This window comes from Trichoderma camerunense (genome assembly GCF_050948025.1).
Source record: "Trichoderma camerunense strain CBS 138272 chromosome Unknown V8C40scaffold_4, whole genome shotgun sequence".
NCBI classification, from domain to species: domain Eukaryota; kingdom Fungi; phylum Ascomycota; class Sordariomycetes; order Hypocreales; family Hypocreaceae; genus Trichoderma; species Trichoderma camerunense.
Window position 1 is genome coordinate 392,251 of NW_028145366.1, and position 19,021 is coordinate 411,271.

At 48.3% G+C, this 19,021-nt stretch overlaps 7 protein-coding genes across 7 annotated transcripts; 5 read left to right on the plus strand and 2 right to left on the minus strand.

Annotated features, from left to right (window-relative positions):
- Positions 1 to 576: 576 nt before the first annotated feature.
- Positions 577 to 3,448, plus strand: V8C40DRAFT_236991 (Zn(II)2Cys6 transcription factor). The gene is made up of 5 exons (XM_083214163.1): positions 577 to 979; positions 1,033 to 1,155; positions 1,224 to 1,869; positions 1,937 to 2,185; positions 2,249 to 3,448. Exons 1-5 carry the CDS (start codon positions 894 to 896, stop codon positions 3,317 to 3,319), a joined length of 2,175 nt encoding a protein of 724 aa, XP_083076050.1. The 5' UTR covers positions 577 to 893; the 3' UTR covers positions 3,320 to 3,448.
- On the plus strand, positions 3,390 to 4,296 carry V8C40DRAFT_236992 (uncharacterized protein). The gene has a single exon (XM_083214164.1). The coding sequence runs from the start codon at positions 3,471 to 3,473 to the stop codon at positions 3,867 to 3,869; it is 399 nt and encodes a 132-aa protein (XP_083076051.1). The 5' UTR covers positions 3,390 to 3,470; the 3' UTR covers positions 3,870 to 4,296.
- Positions 4,297 to 5,882: 1,586 nt separating this feature from the next.
- On the plus strand, positions 5,883 to 8,619 carry V8C40DRAFT_158024 (uncharacterized protein). The gene is made up of 3 exons (XM_083211405.1): positions 5,883 to 6,772; positions 6,839 to 7,303; positions 7,370 to 8,619. The coding sequence occupies exons 1-3, from the start codon at positions 6,248 to 6,250 to the stop codon at positions 8,483 to 8,485; spliced, it is 2,106 nt and encodes a 701-aa protein (XP_083076052.1). The 5' UTR covers positions 5,883 to 6,247; the 3' UTR covers positions 8,486 to 8,619.
- Positions 8,585 to 10,512, minus strand: V8C40DRAFT_157976 (major facilitator superfamily domain-containing protein). The gene is made up of 4 exons (XM_083211404.1): positions 10,003 to 10,512; positions 9,834 to 9,940; positions 9,187 to 9,770; positions 8,585 to 9,110 (listed from the first exon to the last, which is right to left on the minus strand). Exons 1-4 carry the CDS (start codon positions 10,262 to 10,264, stop codon positions 8,684 to 8,686), a joined length of 1,380 nt encoding a protein of 459 aa, XP_083076053.1. The 5' UTR covers positions 10,265 to 10,512; the 3' UTR covers positions 8,585 to 8,683.
- A 1,013-nt stretch (positions 10,513 to 11,525) lies between these two features.
- Positions 11,526 to 13,327, plus strand: V8C40DRAFT_237003 (P1 family peptidase). The gene is made up of 3 exons (XM_083214165.1): positions 11,526 to 11,718; positions 11,790 to 11,812; positions 11,878 to 13,327. Exon 3 carries the CDS (start codon positions 12,013 to 12,015, stop codon positions 13,234 to 13,236), a length of 1,224 nt encoding a protein of 407 aa, XP_083076054.1. The 5' UTR covers positions 11,526 to 11,718; positions 11,790 to 11,812; positions 11,878 to 12,012; the 3' UTR covers positions 13,237 to 13,327.
- Positions 13,228 to 15,127, minus strand: V8C40DRAFT_158030 (uncharacterized protein). The gene is made up of 3 exons (XM_083211406.1): positions 14,439 to 15,127; positions 14,021 to 14,363; positions 13,228 to 13,969 (listed from the first exon to the last, which is right to left on the minus strand). Exons 1-3 carry the CDS (start codon positions 14,800 to 14,802, stop codon positions 13,429 to 13,431), a joined length of 1,248 nt encoding a protein of 415 aa, XP_083076055.1. The 5' UTR covers positions 14,803 to 15,127; the 3' UTR covers positions 13,228 to 13,428.
- Positions 15,128 to 17,173: 2,046 nt separating this feature from the next.
- On the plus strand, positions 17,174 to 18,540 carry V8C40DRAFT_237009 (glutathione S-transferase). The gene has a single exon (XM_083214166.1). The coding sequence runs from the start codon at positions 17,392 to 17,394 to the stop codon at positions 18,067 to 18,069; it is 678 nt and encodes a 225-aa protein (XP_083076056.1). The 5' UTR covers positions 17,174 to 17,391; the 3' UTR covers positions 18,070 to 18,540.
- The last annotated feature ends 481 nt before the right edge of the window (positions 18,541 to 19,021 follow it).

Below are 19,021 nucleotides of genomic sequence, written 5' to 3' on the forward strand. Positions count from 1 at the left end.
ATCCACGCATATGAAATAACAATGTGAGATAAGCTGCAGGAGCGGGGATCTGGTTGGAATTGAAAAGATGCTTCTCATTCTAGGGTAGACATGAGACATTCTCTAAATGCCTGTGATGCATTCTGACGCGACGAGCTTTCGTAATTCATGTGCTCTTACACATCTCTCTCAGCTCTTTTTTTATAATCAAATGGCTTCTGGATCCGCTCAGTCTGTTGTTAAACTCCAACTTGGCGTTGCTTACGGAGTATATCGTTGACTGAATACGAGTACATGCGGTATAAACACAACATGGGCTCGGCTTACTATACAGTATCATACACGTATTTCGTACTTCTTCATGTCATGCGCACAATCTTGCTGCACCCCCACACTCAACCTTTCAGATAATTCGGCACTTATCTAGAATTGGCGCCGTGGCTACGGAATACTGCAGATAAAGTAGGGGAAACATCCGCCTTGGGCCTGGAGATGAAGCGGAGAAATCCGCCTGGTGCTCCCTTAGTATCCTGGTAGCTGGAAAGTTATTAGTAACCAAAGCCATCCATGGAATAATATTTTCCCGACCGTTTGCCGGTCGCTCACTCGCTTGTTCGCGTGTGAGTTGCTGGGAGCGAGCTTTAACTATTAGTATGGGGATGGGCAGCAGATGCCTGTAGTTTCTCACACCTTCGCCCTTGAAGAACCGTCATGGTGCTCACCAGCCGCGACATGATTTCATTGTGCCCTGAGCGAATTGTCAAATGATTTGGCGCTATTCTGACATCCATTGTGGCAATTTTTTCGGCATCCGTTCAAGGACGCGCTCGTGGGACCCGGAAACTTATCGCCGAAGACAGCTGGAGCCGGACTGACTTGACTTGTCGCCTGCCAAGAGATAGTTCTTCGTCCAGATGGATGAACCGCCGGCCGGAGGCGCAGGGACTTCAGCTCCCAAGTCCTCGAGGAAGAGGAGACATTCATATACGCGTGTTGCATGGTGAGCCGGGCTTTATCTTCACCATCGGCGTTAATCTTAGTAACACCCTCCAGTGATGAATGCCAGCGACGCAAGACAAAATGCAGCGGAGAGAGGCCTTGCAAAGCCTGCAAAGAGAGCAACCATGCCTGTCTCTATGACCGCACGACACGATTTCGAGCTCGTAATCGTACCTCGTAAGCTTCAGCCCCTGTCATCTCATCTCTATCATGGCCAGTGTAGAGCAGTATCTCACCCAAGTTAGGAACACTACAGAAAGCCAAGGCTCTGCTGCGAGTACGCAGATCCAGGCTTCTTCAGAGCCCATACTAGGACAGACTGTGTCAGGAGCTTCTAATGCTGCCACTCCTCCTGCTCCTCCCTCAAAGGCCAATGGATTGCTTAGCTCAGACTACTATCTTCAGCTTGCCGAGAGACTTTTGACCGCAGCAAAGCCTACATCAAACCAGAAGGCAAAGAGCCAAGGCCCATATGAGGGAGTACCTGTGACGTATCTCTTAGAGAAGCTTCTCGTTCATCGAGCAAGCAAAGCTACAGGAAATGTGCTGGCTTTTGTCGACAATGATCGATGGCTCAGCATCATTGCATTTTATGAAGAAGAAATTGGCGTTCAGTATCCCTTTCTCAATCTCGAAGAGTTGAAGCGCCGAATCACGGAAATTGATACACAGAACATGAAAGATGAGCAATCGCCCTCTGACACTAGACCTAGCCGTAGCCAGGTCGAAAACATTGCGATACATATCCTGGCCATCATTTCCATCTTCGCCGATGCGCGTGCGATTGGCATAGCAAATCCATGGGTTGAAGAAGTATATGCAGCAACAGTGGCAAGGACTCAACTTCAAAATACCGTCGATGCCGCCGATCTATGTCTTCTTATTCTTGCCGTAAGTTCAGAATGAACCCCAGGATTGTGACGAATTGTTACGTCTAATCACACGGTGTCTGAAACAGGCCATGTTCTTCTTTCACAGTGATCGAGAAGTCCTTGCTTGGAGAGGGATTGGTAATGTTCTCCGACTTCTTCAAGAAAATGGCTCTCGGAACTCGGGAGACCTGAGTCTTCAAGTGGGGAGCCAGATTGCATCGCCCGGGGAAAAGTTATACTGGTGTGTCTATACACTTGATCGACGCTGGAGCTTTGGGACAGATTTACCATTCGCCGTTCATGATACTGAGATCGACCGACACCCCATGTTAGATGTAAGTTTGAATCGTCCACCCCCCATAAGACTTACAGCCTCACTCATCGTTTTTTCCCTCTAGAATGACTCACCCTCGTCATCGTACGTGATGAGCATGGTATCTTATTGTCGAATATCCTCAGATGTGAGAAAATGGCTGCTGGAGCCAATATCTGGCTCTGCATCTGACATGACTCGCGATTTCCTCGACTTCCGGGTGGTCCAATGGAAGCGTAATTTACCGATCAAGCTTCATTACGACGGCTCCAAAAAGTATGATCCAGCAAGGGTCGATCGCGGAGAGTATAGGATTCGTCTCCTCCTCTACTTGAGAGCCAACCAAATGAGGATTATTATACATAGGACGTCGGCAAACCGCCTCGCATCAAATAACCTCGACCCATCTACAGTTAACGTCCTAGCTGAAGTGTCTCACGACACCATTCGGACTCTAGTCCGACTGGCCGACGAAACGGACATCTATCACGCACAACATAAAACATACAATCATTTCCTTGAATCTGCTCTCTCATCAATGCTACTTGTCTTAGGAAGTATTAACGACGATGCTAATAGAGCTTCGTGTCTCCAAGATGCCTTTGATGCCGTGGAGCTGATCCAGCGACTCTCACTCACATCACCCGTTTCGCAACGTCTCTTGGAACGATTGCGCAACATACACGAGGCCATGGACAGCTTCCGAGCTAGAGGTAGCAGAGCAACGTCGCAGATTTCCTCGAGTTTCGATGCACAAAATCCATATAGCCCTGATCGGTCTATGGCGTTTGGAAGACTTGACGTAGATCAGAGCCAGGGCAATGGTTCAAGGACAAACATGGACATGGCGCGGTCATCTGAACAGTCATTAGCAATTTCTGCCTTGACTGGTCGTGACGTGGGTGAAAGAGATCATCAACCACGCGGTATCATGGGATTTTCCTTGGATGCTAACCAGTCAATGGCCTCGCCATCTCAGTCTTACCCCCAAACATCATCCGCCGACATTGCGACTCTTTCAACAGACATGTCGCACTCAAGACGTGGATTTGACATGTCTGGCTCTATTCTTAATCTGGCTCAGGATTTGCCGTTTATGAATTTCCCTGAGCTGGGCCAATTTCTGGATGATAACCCAGTTAGTTTTACATTTTAGAGGTGGGGATGGGCGCAAAGCGAAACCGGCATTCTTAGAGAGAAACTTGTTGAATTTTTTTGATAATTATATACGATACCGTTGATGTCTATCTACTGAATTATAATGATTTTACTCACCCATACGCACTATTATCCCGATTGTTGAAGAAATGCCTAGCATAATTATTTGTGTGCTGTATCACAAAGGTGCACAAGTTGCCATTCCTATTCCTTGCAGCGACAATGAGCTCGCCCTCGCCTCTCAACGCACCAACTCACCTGCAGGCACGGAGAATCCTCTCTGGAAGAGAGGCGGTTCTGCGGCTAGAGCGGTACCTGCCATGAACAACCAAGCTGCTCTGTATCTGGTAGCGCCTCCAGCAGATGCAGTGGAGGTTCTATCCTCGCATTGGGCTTCCAGAGTACCCTTGCCTCTGACCTCTCGCGTGATCTTTTTCTCTGGAATGGGAACTGTAGCAGTCGCTTCGGCCGGGTTATTCCCCGCAACTCGACTTCTGGTCTCTGCTGGGGTGGTTGATACTTGGCACGGCTATTCGGTCGGCGGCTAAGTACGATCGGCTAGAAGGATAGTTGTGCGTAACTAGAAGCAGAGGAGTTATAGTTAGTGGCATCGTGTCAATTGGTATCTTGTAAAGAGTGAAAGAGGCCAAGGGAGAGGGTCTTCTGTATTTGCATCTGCATATACATCGATATATACTTTGAATGTTGTATTGGTGGAAGCAGTGAAAACCACCGTGTAGAGAATATCTAACCGCTTAGTTGAACCAAAGAGCAAATATAATTGAGCCCGACAGACTCCGTACATTCTTGTGATACTTAAGGTGTTAACCTCTTGGATAAGCTTGCCATGTGCATATACAATGTTATTCCGGCTGCGTTTAAAACTGTTAGCAGAGTACCTGTTTCCGAAAGCGTGTTTCCGAGAGCAAGGTTGTTTCCGAGAGCGTGTTCCTGTTAAGGGTTAGGAGAACGAGAATGTTACTACCCAGCAGCTGCAAGTGAGACAGAGCCTGTGTATAATGTAACTGCGGGTAAATAGCCATGGCATTGCATAGCCTGAGTCAAAGCGATAAATCAGTGCTGTTGTTAACTTGAACTCCATACATTGTGGGTTACTTTCATATAGAATATGATATAACCAGTAACAGTAAACTCCTGCCGTCGAGAAGTGGTGAGCGTCAAAATACCTTGATTACTGCCAAAGTATATTAAACTCAGTTCGCTTTTTTGTTTGTCTAGAAACTAGTTTCAGGGTGTACGATTCATGCGTTATTGAGAAACGGTGCTGGATTTGGACATTTTTCCGACCTGCAGGTCATTGCATGGAAAACAAGCTAGTATAGACCTTCGATGTTACCCTATTTTCTATACAAGATTCCAAGTGGCTGGTTCAGTACCCACATAACTTGGGGAATAACCCTTTAATCCTATGTAACATGATCTGCTGGGGATATGAAATTCTCCATGGTGCACTCCAGCAAAGTTCTTGGCCGTGCTTATCCTTATACAAGTAGTAAAGAGTTACCTAAGACTGCGAAGGGAATCGTTTACCACCAGGTTAAACAGTAAAATAAGTATATTTAGAGCACTAGTCTCTGATAAGATGTGCTCCAAATGAGGACAGGATATAGGTGGTTAGATAGCTAGAGTATAGGTGTCCAGAGACGTTGGAATGAATCCTTGTTAATATCATCCTTATTATACTCATGCCTCGAATGGAATCTCACGGAATCTTTTATTTCATTAATCTCCTGATGGATACCAAAATGCCTCATTCTCAAAGCGATTAGCGATAATCCTAATATTAGCCGTTCCTGAATCGTGCTAATAGGAGCACCTTCTCGTACGAGAACTGTACCTGGTCGAGTCATTTGTACGTTCCGAGGTAGTTTTATATCGCGCGTATACCTCGTGGCGGAATACGTTAACCGAATCCGAAACAAAGGTTCTTATAAACTAGAGTCCCGGCATGACCGAGGTGCGATTAAAGTGCGCTGTTAAAGCCAGACTGCTCTCAAACCCATGGAAGAATAAAATGGACGACATACCCCAAATAAATCTGAAGCGGTTTGGGCTCTTCTCCCGCGGACTTGGGAGTTACTGCTATTCATCACCGCACAGAGTCGGAAGAATGGACTGAAGGGCTGGTATTGGGAAACGGCGATCAGCCGTATCCTAAAAGAAGCAGAATAACAATGACGGTAACGCATTTCCTCTTGACTAATATTTGAAGATTAGACTAATTGATTTGTGGTAGAACAACAATGACAGCAGCTAATGGCCTGAGATGTTCAATGGTTACGCAGCCAGTCAATATTAACCATTGACAACCCTCCCATCAATGGCGAGAAGACAGCGAAAGCCAACCCGTTGCTGGCCAACTCAACGCAATGAAGAGGCTAGCAAGGGATCCGGCAGTCAGGGCAAGATGAGACGCACTCGAGTGCCTTGACAAGCTTACCGCGTTGCATAAGCATGCATGTGGAGACTTAAAGCCGAGGTATGGAATATAGCTATGAGGCTATTATGTGCAACGAAAACCTGATTTATGGTCAGTTGCTGTTCTATTTATTCTAACTCTTGTTTTATTTAGATCTTTTGTTGTGAAGACGAATCACGAGTTGTCTTGAGTCTGCTGAACAAACTCTGCCACAATGTTGCTTACTACTGCTATGGAGTAGTGCTAGCAGATTGGCATCTTAGTTCTCAAGATGACTAGACAAGCACAACAGGAATTACTAATAAGTCGCCGGCACTCCCGCCTCTAGCTGAAAGGGGCAAAAATACCACGGCTCGGCGTCGGTGCTTGTGCAAGGGCCGAGACCGACAACCTCGAGACAAAGTCATTGATTATCCCAGGCTCATTCAGATCGGTCGGGCACTCTTTTGCTCACTGAACCCGAAGAATTGCCCAGCTTTTCGAGACATGTCTCCTCCGCAAGATCCCAGCCGGCCGGGCAGTACTGATTCCCCTCTCCCTCTGACCACTCCTCCAGCCTCGATCGACCGTGGTCTCACTCCGCCTTCGCCGCACCCGCGCCGGAAGCCGGACAGGTCGTGTGTGCTCTGCCACCGGAGGAAGATCCGATGTGACAGACAGACACCATGCTTGGCATGCGTGAGGGCTCGTCTCACGTGCACATATCCGGCTTCTGACAAGCCTGTCCGTCGAGTTCGCAAGGCTACGATTGCGGATGTTGCCTCGAGGATATCAGACCTTGAGAAAACCATCGTGGCGGCGTCGTCTATCGACCAAGGAAATTCAGTGAGAAGGTCATTGCCGCCACATGCTCATGTCTCTGTGCCGGGAGGCTTGCCGGGAAGCTTACCGGTGAGCCCGCATGAGTCTCCTCAGGAACCTGGAGAAATCCCTTCGGAGGAGGTTTTGATTCGAAACGGCACCTCAAGCCAGTACTTTAATGAACTTCTCATCTCCAAAGTCATTGAGGAGGTAAGACTTTGTTTAGACCCTGGGGATGATCTGCATGCGTTAGGGCTGAACTGACAACTCCTCTAGGATCAAGATAAATCATCGCTGCTACATACACCGTACAGTGAGACCAGGGAACAGGATCTTGATTCGCCCTTTAGTCTTATGGGCTTGCTGTCAAGTCCCGCCGTATATGATGACAAGGAGAGAGGCTGGCGGTTATCACGGTTAAGTGCCACGCAATTGTGGCACATATTCGTACAAAATGTCGACGCCACTATCAAAATATTGCACATTCCGACAGACGAGGTGACTATTTTCACGGCAATCCATCAACCGGAATCGGTATCCAGCGATGTCTTGGCCATGGTCAACGCCGTGTACTTTGCGACCACGTTAACCTTGGAGCCGGAGGAAGCTCAGCACATTTTGGGTGTTGACAAACCAAATGCCTTGCGAACATTCAAACGGGAATTTCAGATGCATTTGGCAGGGGCAGATATGCTGGAGAATCCAACAGTCGTGCTCCTGCAAGGGCTGGCCATATATCTGGTAAGCCAAACTTTTCTTCCTTCAAGCGTTGGCCTAATTATAAGGTTTACTAATGCATAAGTTCAGGCATCATCACGGGCTTATTATCACGGAAGAGGTATCTGGATCTTAAACGGTCTTGCTTTGAGAATGGCACATTCCATAGGCCTTCACCGAGATGGAACTAAGCTGGGAATGTCGCCATTCGAGTCCGAAGTTCGAAGGCGGCTGTGGTGGCATTTTCTAGCTCGAGATGGAAGAGCTGCTGAAGATCACGGTATTGATTCATGGTCGACAGTCCCGGGCTACGATACCAAAATGCCACTGAATGTTGACGATAACGAACTTCGTCCGGATATGAAAGAGCTCCCACCTCCTCACGGTGGATGGACTAAAATGAGTCTTCCGCTGACATGCATGGAAGTGGCCCAGACCCTACAGAACATGGCCAATCTCTCCATGACGCCATCAGGGACAACCCCTAAAGAGGTCATCAGGAGTACCATGTTCAGCCAACTCAGGTCTCGAGTAGAGCACTACATAAAGCCGTGCAACCCGGTTATACCGATACAGAGAATGACGATGAAAACGGCCCTCGCCATGGTGCACAAGATCGACTTTGTTACGAGGCAGCAGCTTGCCATCTTGGAGAACCCCGACAAGCGCAACGCGTTTGCTACGGAAGCAAACCTACTTTCTGCACTAAGGTGTCTCGAAATCCACCTCGAGTTATGGGGAGACGAGCTTCTTGGTCCCTATAGATGGTGCATGTATGGCCATCCGCAGTATCACATGCTACTCTACGTCCTCTGGCACCTGTGTGTTTGCCCGACTGGCCCTACGGTTGAGCGAGCTTGGGCTGTTGTGGAAAAGATGTTTGAATTGGAACAAGTCAGGCTTTCTACGGCCGTGTCTAACCCGGCGCTGAAATCAGTCATCTTGAAGAGACTGCACAAGAAGGCTGAAATGACCAGACAGTCGTTGATTAACGGGAACGATATGACAAGCTCCACGTCTAAAATGGACCAAGTTCCAAGTGACGAAGAGATGCAGAATCCTCCACAGGAAGTTGTCATGGATGTTCGTCGTTTCGACGGAGAGAACGTGGATTGGAGTAACCTAATGCAAAATAATATGCCCGATTGGAACACGTTGGTTGAGGATTTGCATTTAGATTTGCATGATTTTTCCAGTTATTTTTAACTGCGGCATGCTATGTACATGTACTCATATACCCATTGACGAAGGCGCATTTGAGAATAAATAGAAATGAATTAACTGTAATTTTGATGAGTGGTTCTGCTCTAAGTTCTGATGCTAGCTATGTTACCCATAAACACCATCTATATGCTAAAATTTGTACTCGTATGCTATTAATTATGTACGTGACGTGCGCTCCTTTTAGAAGACGGCTCTCAGCTTCCAGCCCGTCTTGTGGATTCTTGCTGCCAACACAAAAGTCGTCCCAGCAATGCAAAAGACGCCTGCAAAAATCTTTGGGCCAAGCCATCCGATAGGCCTCTCTAAAATGGCACCGGAGATGGGGTTTGTCGTAAGACCTCCAACGGACGAGGCCAAAAACACCAGACCAGTACGGAAGCCAATCTCGGACGGGGGCGATACTTGGACGACAAGGGCGGCGATCAAAGCGACATAAGCTCCTGAGAAGAAGCCAAAAAGCGTAGCAAAGGCGATTCTCGCGGCGGTTGAAGATGCGGGAATCCAAAGGCCCAGGACGAATATGCCAGCTAGATAGCAAACGGTAACGAAGACGTTGTACCGACCCCATTTGTCGCCAGCATAACCGGAGAAAACACGACCGAATAAACTGGAGAAAAGAGTAATCAGTCAAAAGACACTAACGTAGAGGGATCGGATGCTCGTAGTTCTAGTAGGGGACTTACCTTCCAGCGTTTAGAATAGGAATGAGGTATAGCACTAGGTTGGGGTCCATTCCTGCTGCAGCAGCCTCAACGGAGATGTAGTTGATCGGAGTGTACAGTCCGAATGTAAAGAGCAGCAATCCCATAGCAAGACAGAAAAACTGAAACTCGGTGAAGGGGGTGACCATTCGCTTGACAGTTATGGGCTGGAATTTCGGTGGGTTGTGCGTTTTTACCGTCAAGATGGCCACAATAAGAAGGGCAAGGATCAAGAAGGCCGAGATTCGCATAGACCAGCCGAAGCCGACCTCGTCGATTAAGCGGCTGACCATGATGGGGAAAATGACACCCCCCAAGCTTGAGCCAGTTGCTAAAAGTCCGTAGGCGGCGCCGCGCTTCGTGGTGAACCATGTTGCAATGCTGTTGAGAGCTGGCTGGAAGATGGCAGAGACACCAATGGCGCTGCAGACTCCCTGAGAAAGGAGAATCTGGTAGTAGTCGTGAGAAATAGACGTCATCATCAAGCCAAAGACGTGAAGAAACGTTCCACCTATAATGAGCCAGCGAGGGCCGTACTTGTCATAGATCAGACCGATAATTGGTCCCTTTGAGATAGCATAGTCAGTATTATAGGATACACAGAGTAGAAAGTTAGCAAGTTAGCTTACCAAGGCCATCATGAAGAAGATCTGCAAAGACGGGATCCATGAGACGGTACTACTCGAGTAGTCTTTGAGAATTGTAGCCTGGTAATAGTCTTGGAATACACCAACACCTGTTGTACAAAAGTCAGTCTCTAGTCATCCTTTCTCTCATTGAATGCGTGAGGAAACATACTGTTAATCCAACCGAAACTGCAAAACGACGTGCACCAAGCTCCAACAACTACAAGCCATGCTCGAGTGCCACCGTTCGGAGGTGGACTGCCGACGGGTGCGGCAGCTGCAGGCTGGTAACCGGCGACTTCCTCCTCTTTCGGAACAATAGGCTCCTCGCGGTCAGAGGCATTGTTGCCGTCCTTTTCGGAAATTTCGATGCGACGCTCGACATCATCAGCATCTTCCATAGCTGTGCCGCTGGAATTGGAACCGGTAAACATGGCGGCGACTTAGAAAGCAACAGATGGGAGGGAATCGAAAATAACCGCCGGTCGGGAATAGGCTATCCGTTCTTTCGACTTTGGACTGCCGGAGCACAGTTTGCAGCCAAAGAGGTTTGCTTGTCGCAGATCCAAAGAAGGGTTGCCTCAGGACGAACACATGTCACATATAAAGGTGAAAAGGTTTGTTGTTGAGATCACGGGCACTAAATTATCGTCATCCTAATGACAACAGGAAGCTGAATAACCAATACGATAACACGAGATTTTCAGGAGGCCCGGCCCTTCAAGGCGGCCGAGACCGAGGCGGGCGTGAGCGGGCTTGAGCGTTGGGATCGGCCCCCAAGCCGCCGCGAGTCGCACATGGCCAAGATCCTACGGCCGGAGAAACGGCTATCGGTCTCTTATTTGCTCTTTTGGCTTTACTAATTGATATGGAGCTCTCTGCTTTATAATAAAGGACTATATCACGGGTTTATATTCCAAAATCAGCGGCTTCATGCAGGTTTCTGTTGCATCTTCTTCAAATGAACCATGCCGCTTGACCCGACTTTAGCGACGGACGCGAGACCAGAACGGCTATTAGCAAATAAGAAAAATTTCCTGTTGTCGAAGGATTTAAGAAAGCGGCTAGCTTCTTTTATCACTTGGCTCTCGGTCGACCGAGCGCTCTCGGCCCATGATGGGGCTGCGGACTGGGGGTTAATCAGCTTTTAGTATTTTGATTCGAACACTGAGGTGGGAAACTCCCTGCATACATATGAGTAATATGCTGGTAATACTCCGTAGGAAATCTGGCCAGTCACATTGCTCACCGCATCCATGAGCTTGACTCCCAGAGTTGTCCAAAACTGGTCACAACAACATGATGTGCGAAATAGCTGGGCTGAGACAAGCAGCAAGCCTTACAGCAACGCGGACAAAATTCTCCTTTAGACAACGCCGCGCAGATCTAAAACACCTACCCCGCATTGTTCTTTAAAAATTAAGGTGTGTTTTCTGCAGATGTTAGTCACAGCCGCCTAGTGGCGAACAAAGACGGCAAAGAGTCGCGGGAACGCCCCCGTCTTCACATCATCATGCCATGCAGATTAAAGTCTATACACGTAATCGTCCAATGGTTTTGATAAACTCAAGGTTAAACGGGTAAAGTATGTAAGCATGTATGTGAAAGTCGAAAATGTGCTTGAGAAGTTTTGGGGGCTAGACGCGCCAAGGCTTGAGTCAACAACGGAAGATTTTCATATGCACCCGGGAGGATCATGAGAATTGCCTCTACAACGCCCAAATAGCCTCGGCATAGGTTTTATCAGAGTGATTCTTGATTCTCGGGGTGAATTATTCCTGTACCGACAGTCGTATATGAACGCCGGCTCGAGGAAATACTGTATTTTGCGATACGCTCCAGATCTGCCAACTTATCTCTGTGACTAATAGTCGCATAGTGCGACGGCGTGAGTCATCTATGCAAGCTCCTCTTCTTTGCGCCGTCCATCTCACAAAAGTCCATCTCACAACATCGTAGAGTGCGAATGTCAAATTTGTAATGTATATAACATGAAATGCCCGTCATGTCCATCGGCTCGGCGCTGATTGTCGAGATACTCCCCGAGCCGCAAGGTTGCGAATAAGCATCACAAGCCATTGCAATCGAAAGGTTGCAATACACGGATACCCGAGTACCCGCACTGTCAGCATTGGCAGACGAACACAGAGATAAGAGCGAATAGTTAATCTCCGCGCCGAGCATGTCAAGCGTGCCGAACATGTCAAGCTCGCCCTCCGCTCGCGTCCGGCTTCGCGACCTTGTTCCGGGTCTCAAGGTCGGGACTTGGCCAACTGGCGCCAAGAACGGCATCACAGATGTCTCTGGGGTTCTAGTCCATACAGAGTCGATCCACAGCGATGATGGTTCTGTCAACACTGGCGTGACAACTATCCTCCCACGCAAAGACTGGTTCAACAATGCGTGCTACGCCGGCATTTTCCGGTACAACGGCTCCGGAGAGATGACCGGCTCCCATTGGATCGAAGAGACGGGTCTCCTTCACAGCCCCATTGTCCTGACAAACAGTTTTGCCGTGGGCAACTGTTACAATGGCATCTATCAATATGCCATTGAACACTACAGCACCGGTGGAACAGTAGACTGGTTTCTTACGCCCGTTGTGGGAGAGACTTTTGATGGATTCCTCAACGACCTCACCAAGTTTGTAGTCACGCCACAACATGTCATCAACGGCATCAATGCTGCATCTGCCGATCCAGTACCCGAAGGCAACACTGGCGGCGGAACGGGCATGTTGTGTCAAGGACACAAGGGCGGCACTGGAACTTCGAGCCGAGTAGTACCAGGCCTTGATGGCCAGGGAAACGAAAAGAGCTACACCGTTGCAGCGTTGGTACAAGCAAACTACGGCCGAATCCACCACCTGCACATCACCGGCGTTCCTGTAGGAAGGATTCTTGCTGCGGAAGCACAGAAGAGCAAGGAGGCAGCCCAAGCACAAGCCGACTATGATGCCGCCAAGGACAAGAGAGATGGAAGTATCATCATCATCCTCGCCACAGATGCTCCGTTGAGTCCCATTCAACTTCAGCGCTTGTCCAAACGCGCCGCTGGAGGTCTGTCTCGAGTTGGTGGCTATGGGCACAACTCCAGCGGCGACATCTTCTTGGCATTCAGCACAGCCAACAAGATACCGGTGCAGACAGTCGGCTCCGAGCATAGGGATGTCGATCCATTCAAAGCCAATCCCCTAGCGACGCAGACAGTCGATGATTCAACCATCAACGCCCTGCTCGAAGCTGCCGCTGATTCTACAGAGGAAGCTATATACAACGTTCTGTGCATGGCCGAGAGCATGACAGGACATAAAGGCTTTCATATTGACGCGTTGCCGTTGGATAAAGTCAAGAGCATCTTGGAAAAGCATGTTGCATTGGAAGAGGCAATTAAGGCAGATTTTTGATGGCACATCCAAGCTAGGGAATCCGACTGATAACACGGTAACCAGCCGAAGAGAAGTAATAAATAGATCATTAATTATTACTTCATTATATAAATGCAACTTGGTGAAATCTTGATTGAGACCCCGTACTACCGCGTTAGCGTTCAGGGAGTCAGTCCATATCCTGCTGTTAAGCTTGCCTTCGACTTCCACTCAAAGAATCACAGCCAAAAGCCCAGTTCCAGCACCAAGTACCAAGACCCAGACCGTCTTCCAGTCCGATGATGCCCACAATGGCTTCGCTCCAGAAGAATCATTGCCTCCATTTCCGCCCCCATTGCCGCCTCCGCTTCCACCTCCGTTGCTTGGAGAGCCGTCATCGCCACCATTATGAAGAAGAGAGGTCGTACTGCTACTAGAACTGCTTATAGAACTGCTATCAATTTCACCAGGAAAGCTAAATGGCGGCGCAGTAGGTGCTTCGGTAATGCTTGATTCGTCCGTTGGACTTGGGTTCGGGCTCGGGCGTCGCGACGAAGAGAGAAACGACGTGCTCCCTGCAATGGACTCGAGAGATGTGGCAGCAGCAGGTGTAGGAAGAGAAAGCGTCTCAGATTTGGAACTGAAATACTCAGAAGCTGCTGCAGCATCTGTTGTCTTGACACTGAAGGTAGTCCAGGTTGTCGAACGGCTGGAGGTCACGATAGATGCCTGGATGTCGATCGAGTATGTCCAATAGTAGTACCAGTAGTACCTGTGTAGAACTGTAAGCGGAAAACTGTCATGTATTACACTGAGTACTCACCAAGTCACCGTCCAGTAGTAATACTGGTAGTAAGTTGTAGTATATGTGTGTGTACTCGTCGTCGTTTGCGCGTAGGTCGTCTTTCCATTATCCACGTGTGCCGTGCAGTGCTCGTCAGTGCAGCACACCATCTGATTTGTTCTCAGGTTGCGGTAGCAGTTATTTCCCCGTTCACAATGAGATTCATCTGTACAGCATTGATCCCCCACAGGCATGCAGTGGCTGTTGCCGCAGCATGTCTGGCCGCTCGCACATGGGCCAGTTGGGCAACAGACAGATCCTTGGGTATGGCAGTATCCATACGAGCAGCAGAGGCTATTCGCGACACAGCATCCCCCAGCGCCTATGGCCATTCAATCCTCCATCAGCCCTTCATCCACGACAAGGATGCTCATTTATTATTCGTGGGAAAACTCACTGGGACAATACCCAAAGCCCTGAGGACAGGATTGACGCTTGCCCAGTAGGACGTCGACGGCTTCACGGGCTGTCAAGTCGGAACCAAGCGGCACTTTTCCATCATCATTCTTTGAGTTGAATTTTGCCGGTATATCCAATCTCCCAACTTCTTCCTTCACCAATGTGAATAGCCTAGGCCTGTCCTCTAGCTTCTGGTCGTAATTGACAAAAAGTTCTGTACTCGAAACAGTGGCAACCCACAACAATAGCAACCGGGAATGCATCTTGCCAGTTCCCAAGTCAAGCCAGCTAGATAAGAGGGTAAATTTGATCGGTAGGAATTTACTGAGGAACCGAGTAAGCAATGGTGGAAATCCGTCCATTTTAAAATTCCTCCGTCTTTGGCGGGCTCGTCGATGAAGCTAGAGCTAAAGACCCTTGAGCTGTTTAGACTACTGCAATGGTGCATAGTCGACATCATGACTGCCTATTAGGTTGAGCAGCTAACCATTGGGAGTGTGACCGCCAAGGAACACGAGATGACTATTTTTAAAATCTTCATTTTCTTGTTTTGGGTCAGTCTGCTAATGATGAAATGCTTCCTGTGTTTAGAGTGAGCCTCATCTAGTCTCAACGTCTCAACGAATACCATCTGCATGTAGTTCATTTTATATTCGTTGGAAAATTGCTCCTTGGATTTATAAACCAGCGTTTCTGCATGAATTAAATAGCCACCTGAACGCTCATTTATTTCTCAACCTGTACGTGTCGACGAACTCTTCGTCTTTGTGTCTCTCGCCTCTAGACTCTGCGGCTCTTCATCAGGAATCACATCTACTCGTATTTCTCTCGCCCAACGGTTTTGCGGAATGACAGGGGGTCCATAAAAGATCGTTCCTGGGGTTGCTGTGCGGCTGAAGCTCTCTTCTGCTAGGGTAAGTTGATGCCTTTGGACCGCCGCTACTTCCTACCAGGCTGCATTCTAAGCTCGAGATTGACGCTGTGATTGCTTCACTTGGTAAAGTTTTATTGTTCAGGCAAGCAGTAATTGCATTTGCTGTGCTTGAAAGTTGCGTAATAGAGCACGTCTAGCGGAGGACAAGTCATCCAGACATAGGGCATTTGGGCATGTTTCCCAACCTGTGAATCCTGCGATGAGCATCAAATGAGCATCATCTACTCTGTAGACCGCTTGGGATTGTGACGTGGATGAGAAGATCCGGACATTTCGCATAATGATAAAAAGCATGGTTCCTGTTTTCTTGTGCTATTCTGCCAACGGCGGCTAGTCAGCTGAAAAGATAGCGCCAACTACCGCATGATTAACTAGTTGAAGAGGAATTAGCAATGTACAAGTTAATATAATTTAATAAATCTGCTTCACACCGGTTTTGTAGGTCAAGACTTTGTGGCCATAGAGCATGAGTGCCTATAGACAGCACGATCTCAAGCTCAAGAGGTGGCCAATTTAGGTATTCATCGCGGATGTGAAGCCGCAAATCAGATTGGCTGGGTAAGGAGTGGTGTTGAAAAGACGAGCGGGGAAGCGTAAGGCGGATGAATTATGTGGCCGAATGGTGCAGTATAGCTTCTTTTTCCGTTTTTCTTGCTCTTCTTTACCCTGGACGCCTCTCCGGTTGCCGTATGGTTCACATTGAGCCTCCAATCGCTTTAACCCTTTACTGGGAATTTTGTTGCAAAACGCCAAAGGTGGAAGTTTGACCTGGCACTGACATGCGCAGTAAGACTACGAAGACGGATCCAGGGAACATGTTTATATTTAGGCATACCGAATTACAACTTTTGCGCGTATAATACAAATAAGCTCTAGGGGCCTTTTCCTGTCTCGATTTTTTTTCTTCTTCTCTTTTCTTACGCTGTGAGAATCAGTAGTAAACGTAGGCATTCAATCTTAGGAAACATGAAGCTGGTGCATCTGGACGGCATTGTCGATCCGCCCGTCAAGGGATCTATTGGTTGTTACCAACACCCTACTCGAATACTCGTAGTCGTAGCCTACCGTGTAAAAGCGTTCTATGTTCTCTTTGGTACTAGAAATGCGATCGCATGCGTTGCCTTGTAAGTGTAGTTACCACACATCCCTCGCTGCTGTTGTTGTAACACCATCCTGTACAACCCGTCCTCAGGCCAAGCATTCCCGGGTTATTTCAGCCGACCAGACTACATAGTACTTTTACTTACCGTTTTCTGTCAGAGGTACGAGGCAGCCTCTGAGGATCACCAATTTGTTTATGTCGCAGCGATGCATAATTCGACGCTTTGCTCTTTGACTTAGATGTGTAGACTCCATGCGCCGTAACACCTTGCCTCGGTGTTATCACGGCTTTTGGTTGAGATATCGGGCTACATTACTGGAGCCTCTATGAAGTGTGGATATTGACCTTATGATTACATGTATTCACTAATTCTTTTTATAGCATCAATCTCACTTTCTCCGATTCTTCATATTAAAAAATAGCCCAGATATTTCGCGATCTCGGAGTCTCGATGACTTCACGCAGTAGTGATCAAAATATTTCTCCCAACTGTAAATGTGGATTCAACTATAACCAACTAAAACAGCATGGGTACTGTTTGCCCACTCGCGTTAGATTTAGACAGATCGGCCCGCTATAAGCTCAAAATGTCTCGGTCCAGAAAGGCTATCGGCGGATGTTTTAGTTGGCGGAGCCCCGGAATCGGCTTGCGGCTCGTTTCCGCGCGACGCCTCCAGATTCAAATTCAAGAGGAAGCCATCACTCAAGTTGTTTGGATCGTCAACAGATCACACTTCAAGCTTGACTGCTACTCGTACTCTTTTACAACACTTCAACTGCCCAAGGTTTAGCCCACTTTGGTCAATTCACCAGTTCATTAGCATCTGCTGAACTGTTGCACCTTGAACTCGGCCTTTTATAGACACCTTCAACCCCGCCCTCACATACAGCAAAGTGAGCCTATCAACTGCCACCATGTCGGATCCTACATACACAATCTACAGCTATTTCCGCTCTTCTTGCTCTGCTCGGCTCCGAATGGTGCTGAACCTCAAGGGCATAGAGTATGAGCTAATACCAGTCAACCTCCTCAAAAACGAGCACCTCACCAGCGAACACAAGGCGCGCAACCCAACAGCGACTGTGCCTTTACTCATTCGCACTGCGGGTGATAGGAGTGCCTTCAAAATCGGCCAATCGGTGGCCGCAATCGAATTCTTGGAGGAAACACACCCCCAAGGCCATCACATCTTGCCGCCCGCGTCGAATCCTGAAGCGAGGGCAGCCACACGTGCTCTGGCTGGCATCATCGCCTGCGACCTGCAGCCAGTCACAAACATGAAGATCATGAAGCGGCTCAGGGCAATGGGGGCCAACGCAGAGCAATGGAACAAGGAGATTATGACGGAAATCCTTGAGGCTTATGAAAGCGCTGTAAAGGATTGGGCCGGCGAGTACTCTGTGGGCGATGAGATTACATTGGCAGACGTATGTCTGCTGCCGGCTGTGTGGAATGCTCAGAGATACGGCGTCGATCTCGACCAATTCCCAATCATTACCAGGATCAGCGAAAAGCTAAGCAAGCATCCGGCTATCGTTAAGGCGCATTGGCAGAATCAGCCTGATACCCCCGAGGAGCTGCGGGCGAAATGATTCCCACACAACGAGTCAATGTTTGCTTCTGCCTTCTCGTCTGGGTGACGTCTCCGGTTTAGAAGACATCGAGTCGGGTTGAATGAAATGCCGGCGGTGGTATAGAGCTGCAGTTGAGTTCAGGGTTTCTGGAGGGTTTCTGGCGCACTCGAGAGATATACCCATGTGTGGTTCGCTGGTCAATGTAACCCGCCCACGCGATATTCAGATTAACAAGATGGGGGTAGAGTAGTTGACTTGAAGTGTACGGAGAACTGAATAGATGTTCCCGAGCTGAAAATGACGCCGGGCGGAAACTTTCTTTTGACCGCTGTTACAATGAAATGGATAATACCAATATATAATGCACGTGGGCATTTGCCGCCATGTTACCTTGGTATCTGACAAGATGGGCAGCTCCGTTGCATACGGGAAGATTCGCGGACCCTGTTAGGATACCGATTCTTAGCTATTCTGAGAGCAGAAGGCAAGCTTATACCCAAAAGAGCATACACTTCTGCTAAATTATGTATAAAGCCGATGGCTATATGCAAAGCTCTAATTCTCAACTGCAAAAATGGCATTTATAGCCTGATGGGGCATTACAGCTGCTCTTTTTTCTTTCAAGGTGGACTCACCCGTCAGAAGCCGGAGCAGGACGGAACGCAACAACATGGCGTACAAGGATATTCTCTCATATTTGCAGCATTCGGAGGATACAGTAGCAGTAAACGTGCAGTATTAGCTCCTGAAAAGTACCCCACGGAAGGATGTCTCAGCACGATGTGCCATCTGGAGTGGGGAGGGGCTAGCATCACTGCATGGCTCGCGTGGCAATGTCTGGCTTAATGCTACTTTGTTGGTTTAGAAAAGAGCCCGAGCCGCAAATAGACTACGAACCAAGATGCTTAGAAAGACAACTACAAGATTAAGGCCGTTACATTATTCACTATAGATAGAATTCTCACGTTGA